The 13,777-nt window shown below is 48.0% G+C and overlaps 1 protein-coding gene across 1 annotated transcript; it reads right to left on the reverse strand.

Annotated features, from left to right (window-relative positions):
• Positions 1 to 1,789: 1,789 nt before the first annotated feature.
• On the reverse strand, positions 1,790 to 3,378 carry LOC123449974. Its single transcript, XM_045127362.1, has one exon. The coding sequence runs from the start codon at positions 2,940 to 2,942 to the stop codon at positions 1,995 to 1,997; it is 948 nt and encodes a 315-aa protein (XP_044983297.1). The 5' UTR covers positions 2,943 to 3,378; the 3' UTR covers positions 1,790 to 1,994.
• Between the last annotated feature and the right edge of the window lie 10,399 nt (positions 3,379 to 13,777).

Here is a 13,777-nt window from a genome sequence, read left to right on the forward strand (position 1 = left end):
GCATATGGGGCAATGAGTGTACCAGGTCTTTGTCATGCAATTGTCGAAATCCAGGTGGGCATGTCGGGCCAGCGTTCCCTGATGTTTTTCGATGCCTTTGGAATAGCGACGACTCGTACACTGACTCCTTGGGGTGGCGGCTTTCGAGAAGCCATCCGGGATGCCCGGCCACTGGGAGGCTGAAACAAACTCGGGCTGCATCGATGGGTTCTTCCTTTGAGCGGCCACGACGAATGGATCGATGGCGGTGGCCAGACCAGACGCGCCCAAGTCCATATCCACATCACCGGCCATATCCACAAGCAGCCTTCTCCTCCACTTCCTGCTAACACCGGCCTCTGGGCTACGTTTTTTGTCTTGCAACTAATCCTCATGGACTCCGTCGAGGCATCATCCCTTCCGACGGTGGGGGACGGGATACTTGGCGACTACATCTACAATGACAGACGAGGGCGGCAGCGCGGATCAGGAGAAAGGGTGGAGGAGGGCGACGACTCGGATGCGGGAGGAGCGCACTTGATTTGGTGGACTTTGTCAATTTGAAGCAGAGTTGGAATGTGTCCAGCCCGTTAGATCCGAGGTGGCGGACACGACCGAACACATGTGGATATCCGCCTCACATATGGCTTGGTACGTACGGTGGTTCCGGACAACCCAGACTTACATGACCGGTTTCGAGGGGCCGGATTGAATGCGATTTTTGTGACTGGTCACCGACCAAGCCGTTACAAAGGGTTTAAGAGGTTCGGTTGTATATGTTGTAAGTCGGTAAACCAAAGGAACCAGCAGTGGTGGATGGTTGGAACAAGAGTGAGTGAAGGCAACCAGCCAACTAACTGTACTGCAACAATTCATTCCGGCAAGTACGTGCGTCCTAGGCAAGATGAGGAGGACACATACCAGTACTGATCCCAAGTGCTACCTGCATTATGATGCCTATATATATTTCCTTGAGAGCAACCAAGAACATAATCAAAATGCCCGTTTATCTATCTGTTCCATGATGCTTGGAACAAGCCATGGATAAGAGCTCATGAATGCTGCGGCGATATTTCCGGTGGCAGACCAAGGATGACGCAGGACCATATGCACACGCAGTTGCCATTGCCATTGCAGCTCCCATGTGTGGTGTCAGCGAGCAGCGAGCCAACCACAAGCCCCTCCAACATTGATGACATCCCGTTGCGTGCATACAGTATGTATTTTTTTTTTACTGTTGGTCACTTGATTGAGAACAGCTCGAATCTGGACATTGATCCGGAGTGGCAGCGTGGTGCCAAGCAGATGCGGACAGCCCCGTTCCAACAAGATGGTGTGGACTCTTGCCTTGCCTGACGCAACGGAATTTGCTTGTCGATTCCTCTGTCCGACCTGCCAGAGTGTTGCCAAATCCGTAATCCCGGCCGAGGAAGAAGACGAGCGCGCGGTGCCAAGCCAGCCTACGTCATTCGTTCCTAGATTAGTCCTAGTACAGTACCTACGACGACAGCAAAATATCAGCGTAGTACAGTACCTACGCTGATTCTGCTGAATTTCCGTGCTGAATCTGCTGAATTTCTGTGCTGAATGGACGCTGATTGATGGATGGCGACGCCCGAACGGAACGGAACGGTTTGCAGGTCGTGCCGTGCACGGAGATCAGAAAACAATGGCGCTGAATGCAAGCAGGAGATGAACTGCATTTGTTCTAGTACTAGTACTGCGATTTCTTCGGACAACAATCGGAGTACCTGTGGGTGGTAAAAACAATGGATGGATTGGGTTTGCAGTTGGGCACTGCCGCTGACAGTAAAAGAAGTAGGTGCATTTGTTTGATGTATGGTACAATTTCGGTCAACAATCGTGGGGGTGATGAACGATGGAGTTTTTTTACAGTCTCACATGCACACCTTGCATCGAGTCGATCAGATGGATCGATCCAAGCCTAGCTAACGGTTAGTGGATTAGTCGGTGGAGTCTTTGGTGGCGACCGGCGCAGGCGTCGATCGGGTCAGTCAGCGGGAATGGCGGCTGGTGGAGCACGAGGGAGAGAGCTCCTCCGGGGGAGGCTTGATGACTCTGTAGACCACGAGGAAGCAGGGGAGCACGGCGCGCCGGTCCAGCACCACCAGCTCGCCGTCCCCTGCCTCCACCGAGTCGTACTCGCCGCCGTCCTCGGCATGGCGTTCGGTGTCGGCCCGACGGACGCGGCCGGCGATGACGCGGCACACCAGCATGCCCCTGCGGCCTTCCGTTGCGCTGCCCGCGTCCGCCGCGGCGCTGCTGGCGAACGTGCGCACGGCCCTGGCCGCGCCGGCTGCGTGGCACGTGGCGACGGCGGCGCAGATCACCTCGCTGCCGCCCCCGGCCTCCGCGGCGGGGCGGCACTGGAACCGCATCACCTCGTTCCCGTCGGCGGCGCAGCGCGCGTCGGCCGCGGCCTCGCCACGCGCCCGGGCGGCGGCGCGCGCGGCCTCGAACCGCGCCAGCGCGCGCGCCGTGCCGTGCACCCGGAAGAGCGCCTCCACCTCGGCCTCCGGCCCCGGAGTGTCGGCGCGCGCCCACCCCGACGCGAAGATGAGCTCGACCACGCGCCGCGACGGGTGGCCCTCGGGCAGCTCCGTCATCTCCAGCAACGCCGAGCTCGCGCGCGCCGGCAACGCCGCGAGCCGCTGCCTGGGCTTCTCTTTCCTCGCGAGCTTAGACGTGGCGTCCTCCTCCTCCTTCTTCTTCTTCTTCGTCTTCCTAGCCGTAGCAGTAGCGGGCCGGTCCCGCTCGCTGGACATGGACCCAGACCGCCGACTCTCCCGGTCCCTCTCCCTCTCCGGCGGCACGGAAGCAGCACCCTTGACCTGCGGCGTGGGCGGGTGCTTCTTGGGCGGCGGCGGGCTGTAGGCGTCGTCAGCGACGGCGGTAGAGTACTTGCAGCTGAGGGAGCGCACCCACGCCGTCGCCGCCGCCATTGCCGGCGAGGTACCGTACGAGATGGCCGGGCGGCGCGCCGTATAAAAGGCAGAGCACGAGGCAGCGACTGGAGTTTGTTGGCCACGGTGGGTGTCAACTCACCTCTGCATCTCCGGGCGTTATTATGGTCATCAGATTTATTCGCCACCACTGAGGCGACCACCAGCAGCTCCGCCTCCACACCACGGAATAGCTCTCTCCACCCCACCGACACGTGGGCCGCCGACGCAGGTGGGTCCGTACTGCAAGCAGGGGTGTACGTGGTCTGAAAAGTAGCGCAGCCTTTCTCATTTTTTATTCCTTTCAGAAAGAAAAAGGAACCCAAATGAAACGCGGAGCCTCTTGCCTGCGTCTGGTATTCTGGATGGATCATCCGCTTGTGCTCTGCCGTATATGCTTTCACTAACTTAGAGCAACTCTGATGGACCGAACCAAGTGAACGACGATTTCGTTTAATTTTTGTCCGTTTGAATCGGCTGTCCGTCCTGTTTTACATATTGGTCGGCAACGCGTTCAACACACCGATCCATATGTACCGTCGTGGCCTGCTGGCCGCCCTATTTTACATGAATTTGCATAGTTTGAACCAAATAACATAATTTAGACCGAATAAAATAGCATGGTTATTACAAGCCGAATAAAAATAAAAATATCTCACATAGTTTTACAAACGAATAAAAGAAGATAAATCTATTGGTTGCCAACATTAGCCCACATATGCTCAACCGAATCATTTTGCTGTTGCACGTGAGTTTTTCAATCACGCATGTTCTGATGAAATTGGGTGAAATATTCAAACGTTGCCGCTCCTTCATGCTCAGGCGCAACATTCTCATCCTGAAACTAAAATCCTTGATCACACAAGCAGTCATCACCTCCCAAGCAGCGTGAATGTTCCGGGCGCTCGTCTTCTACGATCATATTATGCATGATCACACAAGCAGTCATCACCTCCCATAGTTTCTGTGTGCTCCAGGTATTAACAGGATACCGAACGATGCCCCATCGAGATTGCAAAACACCAAAGGCACGCTCGACATCCTTCCTAGCACTCTCTTGCTCTTGGGCAAATCTTTTTCTATTCTCTCCGACAGGGGTGGGTATTGCCTTGACAATAGTGGTCCACTGAGGATAGATACCGTCACCCACGTAGTATCCTTTGTTGTAGTTTGTTGTGGCCATTGACAGTAAAGTTCACCGATGGGCTGTTGCCTTCGGCAAGCCTAGCAAACACCGGCGAGCGCTGAAGCACGTTAATGTCATGGTGTGATCCGGTCATGCCAAAGAAAGGGTGCCAAATCCAGAGATCTTCAGACGCCACGGCCTCTAGTATGACATTGCAAGCCTTGACATGGCCCTTATACTGCCCTTGTCAAGCAGAAGGGCAGTTCTTCCACTTCCAGTGCATGTAGTCTATGCTACCAAGCATCCCTGGGAAGCCCCTGCTGGCATTCATCGCCAACAAACGGGTTGTATCTTCAGCAGTCGGCTCTCTCAAGTACTCAGGGCCAAACACAACAATAACATCCTTGCAGAACTTATACATGAACTCTAGGCAAGTAGACCCGCTCATACAGACGTACTCGTCAATGAGATCACCGGACACTCCGTATGCAAGCATTCGGATGGTGGCAGTGCATTTCTGATAAGAAGAAAAATCTATCTTGCCAACGGCATCCTCTTTGCACTCAAAATAGTCATCATAGCCGACCACCCTCTCTCTAATACGGTTGAAAAGATGCCTACTCATACGAAAACGATGGCGGAATTTTTGATGTTTGAACAACGGGTTTGTTGTATCAAAGTAGTCCTTCCAAAGAAGGAAATGCCCACTCTCTCGGTTGCGATTCAACGCCGGAAGGTGACCCGGAATGGAGCCATGGAACAACGGCCGCTGGCTGTTGAGGTGGTGATGGACCAACACAACAGCCAATACCTCCTCTTCGTCATGGGAGGACGAATCATCGGAGTCGCAAAGGAAATTGTGAAAAAAGAACTCGTCGGCGGAGTTCATTTTGTACCTTGGCAAGCTGTCGAACAACTTGTGGGCATCGGCGAAGGGAGTCGCGACGCGCACGGACCAGCTAGCTGCCCTGCCGGTGTTCGACGAGTGTGCTGGTGTCCGACGAGCGCGCCGGTGAGGATCTGGCCGGGCGGCGAGGCGGCTTCTTGGTCGGGGCGGGCTGTGTGGTGGTGGTGGTGGTGGTGGGGGGAGGGAAGCGGTCGGCTCCCCGGCAGCGGGCGACGTGGGAGTGGTCAGCGTTGTTGGGCGGACGTGGAGGCACCGACAGCTGATAGAGTCGTTAGAAAAAATGGGCGGCGGCATCGGCGACGAAGGAGGCGGGCGAGGGTTCGATGGGAGGAGGCCAATGTGCCACCGACCAGCGAGCCCGGGGGAGGATAAGGCGAGCATGCTCGTGTCCGTCGTGTGTCCGCGCCGACGCGAATCCGGCTCAAAAATGAACCGGGAATGGATCATTCGCGGACAAAAACCGGACGCGCGTCTGTTTGGTCGGCGCATTGGGCCTTCTTTTATGTCTGCGCCGATTCAAACGGACGACGACGGACGAAATGGGTCACTCCATTGGAGTTGCTCTTACGTGATCTCATGATTTGCTAATGAGATCATCCTACGGTGATGAACCAACGATTTCGCCGACAGTTTTAGCTGTTTTTTTAGAACAACTTCTTCAAAACAACAAGGCATTGTTTTTTCACAAGTCGTTTTTCATTTAATGCTACCACGGTTTGATCTTCTGAGGCAACTACTATTGCTAGAAACAAAAATGTTCGCTTGCCATCTCCCTCGCTAATGCTCGCCAGAAATCTTACCATTTTGCAAACCAATCCATGGTTGAGTGGTTACGACGACTGTGGTATCCCCTATCCATTAAAGATCAAATACAAAACTTGACGTTGGTGTTTGCATTTTCTTGAATTTATTTCAGGTCTTCTGGTGATGTGCTTTTAGTGCGAGGAGATGTTTTCATCGACAACGAAGGCGTCAGTGACAACTTCGTCAATCTCAAGATTATGTGTCGGCTTAGTCTCTCGAAGGTGCTCATAGGGATAGGATGTGCGTGCGTGCGTTCATAGGGGTTAGTGTACGCTCGTGTATGTGAACCACTTCGATTGTACTCTACTAAATAAATAAAAGATAATCTTACAATTTTATTTAAATAGTCTCTTACCCTTTTTTGTTTAACGTTTGCCATTTTTCGTTTTTTTCCTCTTTCTTTCTCCTATGAGATTTCAGTACTTAATTGTAGTTTTTTTTAGAGCAAGTACAATAGAGCCGAGTCAGCTGGTTATAAGGAATAAACTAATATATTTTTATTTAGTTAGAGAAAAAAGAAGAGGAGAGAGAAGGTAAGCGGGCTCTTAGCTAAGAGCCAGCTCTAGCACGTGCTCCTAGGCATTTTGTGAGTATGAAAGGTGGACCATGTAATAAAGAAGTAGTACACTTTTGCAATGAACTATTGTACATGTTGGCTACAAGATGGGCTATAGATGACATGGTAATGGCTTATAGCCAGCAGCTGGCTATACTATTGTACTTGCTCTTAGGGTGGCCATAGTGGGGGTATCATAGTCTTGGTATTAGCAAACATGCTTATGTGACAAGTAATTAAAAAAGAGAGAGAGGATTAGAGTTACATACTAGATACATACCGTATCATGTTAAATGCTATGCTATTATGTGTCATGCATGTCAATAAATGAGATCATCTACGATACTAATTTATGATACTATGCACTATGAAGTTATTATCATACAATAATAACATGTGCATGATACTACTATATGTTACTTCACACGATGAGAAGCCTTAGCTGATCACTCATGCGGCTATTAGGGTTTCGATTACAAAAACATGGGAGGCCGAAACATAGTATTTAACAAGTTCATGCCCACAACTTCTCAGATAGACTTGCAGATTGAGTCGGACGAGCGCATCTGTTGCTTTGGACCAACTTCCTTTCTACTTTTGATGATCACTGCGTTCTCTTTCTCCCTAGCTTTCTTGACCTGTCTCTCTCTTTCTTTTTTCCTTGCAAGATACTGTTCTTTTTTGCGTATCGCAAATCAAAACTGCATTTGAATAATTGCAACATCGTGTTTAGTAAGTAGTTGTACTTTTTGAGCCATTTTGTGTATATTAAACCACTCACGCACCCGTTAGGCAAAACAAATTTAAAAACCTACACCCACGCCTCTAAGATAGACACTTGAAGATTGAGCGGGAGCGTCCGCGACGATGTTTCAAACGAATGCTTCGTGTCCAAGTCATTACTGTAGCGTGTCGATTGTCTTTAGTTACGTGTCGGCGGTTCCGGATTATTTCGCTCTCGTTTGCTATAGCACCATGCATGCATGGCTCATGATACATGCATAATTGAACAAGGTTTGTTCATCGATCTATCATTGAACTCAACTACTGTAGCATATCGACGGCCGGCACCTGACATTGACATGTGCACAATAATGCTGCACCATGTTCATGCTCATGCATGCATCCGTCACCACGTTTTCCAAATTAAGAACACCATAGCATCGCCTATACACATGTAAACATTATATTTTTAGGAGGTTAAGATCGTTTAACTAGCTGCCTGCAACAAACCGTTGGCGTTAAGCTTTGCTTGTGCGGTGCAGTACTATTTATTTTATCCGCACATGCCATTGACCAAAGGAAATGATAATGCAGAAAAATGCTTCTGTCGATCGATCTGGCTGATCTCGTCTTGGATCGATTTCATTCTCTTGCATGTTACCGACGAATAAAGGTACTAGCACGATGTAATTCCTAACCTCCGCGTGGAGAAGGATGGACGTACATGATATATTTGGTTGACTAACCATTTCAAGTAATTAGACAGATTGTTATGGTCTAACCATCTTCTTAAGAGAAGAAAAGTATGATCCAATTGATAATGACAAGTACACTAGTTTCTATATGGTAACCAATAAAGCAGTCTATCTATATGTAGCTAGCCACACACACACACACACACACACACACACACAAGTTTAGCTAGGCTATAGTACTGCCTACCTAGCTCAAACATTCGTTCGTGGTCTTTGGGGCCTGATCAATCGCTTTGGCTGTAATTTGTTGAAGAACTAATTAACTAGTAGCTACCACGCCACATAGATCAAGTCAAGTCTAGTAGGTAGCTTTGGTTTGCAGGGTTACGTGCAAACAAGTGGAACTATTTATAATATGGTTGATGCGTCAAATAAGTTAAGTTAGAAATTAGTTGGGGTTGAAGCTCGTCACTCCTTGTCTCATAGTTAATGCACTAAGACGACGACTGACCACTCCCCCAACGAACACATATGTTGGCTGTCCAGTGCTATGTTTCGGGGCTCGGGGCACCCTGATTTTGTATGGATTGTTTTCTTTTAGTTGTTTTATACAATTGCCGCTGCTTGTATATACAGTTAGTATAAAGTTATACTCCCTCCGTAAAAGATATAAAAGCATTTGGATCATTACTTTAATGATCTAAATACTTTTATATTTGTTTATAGGGGAGGGAGTATTAAATTATGATATTTATTTTGAGACGGAGTGAGTTGTAGATATCTAATGTGTACATGCTCCTGTATGCGGTTATTGATTGGATGGTTTTTTGGTTTGTTACATGCAGGAAGCAGGATGACATAGCATTATCATATCATACCAATCGTGTCATGTCTCACGACTGATGTACGATATATATATATATATATATATATATATATATATATATATATATATATATATATATATATATATATATATATATATATATATATATATATATGGTTGGTAGTTGAGCTGATCGATCTTCTCCCATCGTCATCGACGCGTTACCGATCGTAGGAAAGTAAACATCACAAGGTCAAGGAGATCACCGTACCACCATCTCTACTCATCAGTGGAGTGGAGGTTGCTAGGCAAAGCAGTACAGTAGTATATGCTGCATGTAAAGTTTCTAACAGTGTGCATGGCAAAGTAAAGTTGGCGATAAAAGGCCAAGAGAAAGTGTTTGTGTGTGTGGGTGTGTGTGCACATTTTAGAGGTGGGACTCGATTGGGAAGGAGGGATGGAATATTCAACTGAAAACACAAAGATGAAAAGGAAGGAATGTAAAGAAGGAGGAAAGTGAAGGGCAACAGACAAAAACAGAGCCCATAACGGTAAAGGCCATGGAAGGGGTATATAGCCGCACGTCCGCCTCACATGGTCCCGGACAAAAATGTAGCGTTTTTTTCCCTTCACATTTTGTTCCTTTTCCTCGATGAAAAAATTTAAGTTTATTTTGAGTAAAATATGCTAATATTTCCATGAAATTTTGCAAACTATTCACACATTTTTAAAAGTTGTCTTATATTACTTTAGATGCTCACGTAATAAAAAAAGTGGTCCATAGTTCAAAAAAAGTGGCCCATAGGAGTACAAATGTCCATGTAATTGAAGTAGTTCTCCTCCTTTTATAATTTGCACGAGACTTTAAGAAGTGCGTGAAATGTTCTCGCAAGCTTATACAATGTTCATGTATTAGTGTTCACACTTTCGTACCACTCATTATAGAGTTTTAAAAGGTATTCATGCACTTTTAAAAATGCATGTAATTTTGAAAAGGCCTTCTTGCATTTTAAAGACATCCATAGGATTTTCTAAAATTGTGTGTATGTAAATTAAAAAATGCGTGCCCACATTTTTAATATAATTTCCATGTAATTTTTGATAATGTTCACATGTTTAAAATGTGTTAAATGGGGTTAACACATTTACAAAAACATTTTAACAAAAGCAAATACAAAAATAAAGAAGAAAGGAAATAAGAAAAAAAAATGCTTCGTGGGAGTATCGAAGCACATTACGTAGCACAACAGGGTGTCGTTGGTTCATGACCTGCCGGCTCGTGTGAACTTCAGGCTCTTGCGCCAATGGTGAAGTAGTCGATGGCATGAGCAGACAAGGTTGCATTGGCACGAGGCTGGCGACGATAATATGCATTGCTAGCGCTCCGCTCGAACTTCACCGACGTGGTGAGTACCGTTATGGGTGGGTCTGGACGACAACGAGCAAATGTAAAAGACGGTGCGAACCAACTTGGTAATGGTTCCTGTATTTTTTTGGATTTATTTCAGGTCTTTCAGCGATGTACGTTTACTGAAAGAAGACTTTTTCATCGACTATGATTCGTGTTTGACGATTTCGTTAATTTTAAAATAATATACTAGTTCAGTCTCTCAGAGATGCTTATGTAGGTAGGGTCCTCTCTTAATTAGCTACAACGCCATGCATGCATGCATGCTCCGGGTACATGCATGCATGATTGAACAAGAGTTTGTTCATTGATTCAACTCAACTCTCCTGCAAAAAGGAAAAGAAAGAAAGAAAAAACAGACCATTGAACTCAACTACTGTGGATGTGTAGCATATCGACGGTGCGCAGGCAGCTGACGTTGCCGTGTGCACAATAATGCATGCCCCATGGTCATGCTCGCTCATGGATGCACCGCCACCACGTTTTCCAAATTAAGAGCACAATAGTAGTATCGCTTATTGCTTAACTAGATCATTAAGAGCATCTTCAACAGGCGACCAAAAACTGCTTCGCGCGCTAAAATATTCGTTTTTTGGGCGCCGGACTGCTCCAGCAGAAGCTGCAAAACGCTGCGCGCGCTAAAAACTTCTGGGCGCGCGCTTAAGAACGCTATCGCGCGCAGTATATTTGGTGCGCCGGCTTGCGCGCGCAGCAAACTCTGAGCGGCTGTAGATGGGACCGCTGGATCGGACTGGATTGGACGCCGCACTAGCGCGCGTCTGTTGGAGATGCTCCGGTCCCCGCGCTTCAATACTGCTACAGTGACGCGCTAAAAAATTTATTGGACGCAGATTTTTTGCGCTGCCGTTGGAGATGCTCTAAGATCGTCTAATTAATTAACTAGCTGCCTGCAACAAACCATTGCCATTAAGCTTTGCTTGTGCGGAGCAGCAGCCTTATTTAATTAGCACATGCCATTGACCAAAGGAAATATGAAAATGCAGAGAAATGTGCTCCCGCGATTCTCTCGATCCATTTTGGCTCATCTTGTCTTCGATTGATTTGCAATAATTCCACTTGCATGTTATTCCTGGGGAATGAATATACTGGCACGATGTAATTCTTAACCTTCACGTGGAGCATACTACATGATATAGTTAACTAATGAACTACTTATTTCAAGTACCAAGCAGATTGGCAAGTTGTAACCATGTTCTCGGTTGATGAACAGGTCTAATCGAGATGGTAAATTGGTAATGACAAGTACATTAGTTTGTTTGTGGAAACCAACAAAGCCAGCCAGCCAGCTATACTAGGATATATAGCTACACACACATGTCGTTGCTAGCTAGCTGAAACATTCTGTCGTGGTCTTTGCGGCCTGATAGATCGCTTAATTTGGCTATGATTTGTTCAAGAGCTAATTAGTAACTACCTACCGTGCTTACCACATCGATTAAGTCAATGCGGAGGTAACTTTGGTTTGGAGGGTACATACCGTACGTGCAACAAGAGCCATCGTCATCTAATAACGACTACTGCAAGAATGTATCCATAATATGGTTGGTGCGTCAACTAAATTAAGAAAGTAGAAGTTGGTTGGGGCTGATGCTTTCACTCCTTGTCGCATAGTTAAGGCGCTAAGACGAAGACTGACTAAACGAACACCCACATGTATTGGCCACTACCTATGGAAGACCTCTCTATGTTCACACCATCTACAACCGGACCCTAGAGCATATCTAACAGACCCCGTGTAATTGTTAAATCTGTAAAAAAAACAACGGGTTTACAGTTTCGGTCGAAAACGAAAAACGACGCGGAATAGACTTCATAAAATTTGTTAAACCCGTAAATTTTTTAAGGGGCATGGTAAATCCATCCGTGAAAACCATATATATACGGTTTTGTAGGTAGTATACAATTTAAACTGTAAATCGGTCGAACCCCGTCGGAGCAAACGCGCCGCCGCGGAATTGATTAAAATCCGTCGCCGCGCGCCGGAAGAAGCCGTCACACGCCGGAATTTGTCGGCGCCAGTCCGAATTGCGGCCAACTCGACATCCACTCTCGAGGCGAGGCCGTCCAAGAGCAGGCCGGAGCATGCCACCAGCGGCCTGATCAGGGCGGGGCGGCACCGGAGAAGAGCAGGGCAGGGGAGGGGGAGCTTGCACGGCCACGACGGGGAACGCGAGCGCGGCGGCGGACAGTGTCGGGCTCAATCGGGGACAGGCGAACATGTCAGGGAGCACGCTGTCCGGACGGGCGGCGCAGGGCTCCGCCACTACATGTGTGGCCCGAAACGGGTGGCACCAGGATGAAGCGGGGACGAGGTGGGCGGCGCCAGGGTGACATACGCCGTGGCTGGAGACGGCTCGTCGGGATGGGTGGAACAAAGAAAAAAAGAGCTATACTGGAATATAGTTTCATTTACGGCGTCTGTTCTGTCGGGTCATTTCGCACCGTAAAAACGGTTTACAATGCCCCTTGCACACGTTTTTACGGACCGATTTTTACAGGTTCTGCTAGAGATGCTCTTATACCCTTGTCAAACGGTCGCCCAGCGATTGACCGGTCACGAAATTTCGATTCAACCGGGTCACTCAAACTGTCCTTAAACGTCCGGGCTGACCGACTCCCCTCATATCCAGCCAAAAAATGGGGTGGATAGGGGGGGGGGGGTTTCGTGCGCGCGCCCGCCACGTCGGCCTAATGGTGTGGACCCACGCGGAATCCCCCGGAAACCTGGTGGTCCGACGAACGCCTTCCCCATCGTCGTAGTGTGAACACCTTGTGGCGCCGCATCGGCGGGCCCCGTAATCCTAGACCGGCTATTTAAGCCAACCGCCGACACCCAAAACCTACCCTTCACGTTTTCCTATTCGCATCCATCGAGGCCGCCAGCCATGCCCCACGCCGCTGCCACTATACGATCCAGAACCGGCTCTGCCTCCTTGAGCAGGTCCGGATCCGAAGGGCCGCAGGGCTACCTCTGGATCCGAAGAAGGATTTCAAGGCGAGGAGGAGGTGGAGAAGGAAAAGGAGGAGGAGGTGGAGGAGGAACAAAAGGAGGAGGTGGAGGAGGAAGAGGAGGAGGAGCAGGAGCCAATGAAGGAGGCGCTGACGTTGTATGTCGGGGAGGAGGAGCTGGATGTGGGGGAGGAGGAGGCGCCGATGATGGAGGATTACGTGGATCTGCACGCGGAGCATCATGGCGTTCTTAACTCCATCCGTTCTGTGAGTATGCAGGTACAAATAGTGAGTATGCTTGTATAAATGCAATATAAAAATGTTTGAGTTGTATATATATCCTGTTTTTTAAGTAGTATGTACTATTCTTTAGTATATTGTTTTATACGTTTAAATACGAAGGTATTTTTAAAATATTAAAAAACTATGGGCTTACATGAATTTTCTTTGTATAGGTTGCTTTGAAATATCTTAGGTATGCTATATGAACATTTAAAATGATAAAGAAATATACACACACATATGTATATGTGTGTTTTATTGACTTGTTTCATGCATGAAGCAAGATGATATAGCCATATCATATCAATCTTATCATGTTTAATTTAGGAGCGGCACATACATACCGTTCGTCGGTAGTTGAGCAGATCTCATGTGCTTTTCCGGCCCTCACCGACGCATTGCCGATCATAGGAAAGAAAACATCACAAAGTCAAGGAGATTACCCGTACCCCGGCAAAAGAAAGAAAGAGAAGACTACCCATTACCGTACCACCACCTTTATTTGTTCGTGCAGTGGAGGGTGCAAAGCAAATCAGTA

The sequence above is a fragment of the Hordeum vulgare genome, chromosome 4H (genome assembly GCF_904849725.1).
Source record: "Hordeum vulgare subsp. vulgare chromosome 4H, MorexV3_pseudomolecules_assembly, whole genome shotgun sequence".
NCBI classification, from domain to species: Eukaryota; Viridiplantae; Streptophyta; class Magnoliopsida; order Poales; family Poaceae; genus Hordeum; species Hordeum vulgare.

Coding starts and splice junctions, on each gene's coding strand:
- LOC123449974 (XM_045127362.1), bottom strand. CDS start 2,942: ATGGCGGCGGCGACGGCGTGGGTGCGCTCCCTCAGCTGCAAGTACTCT.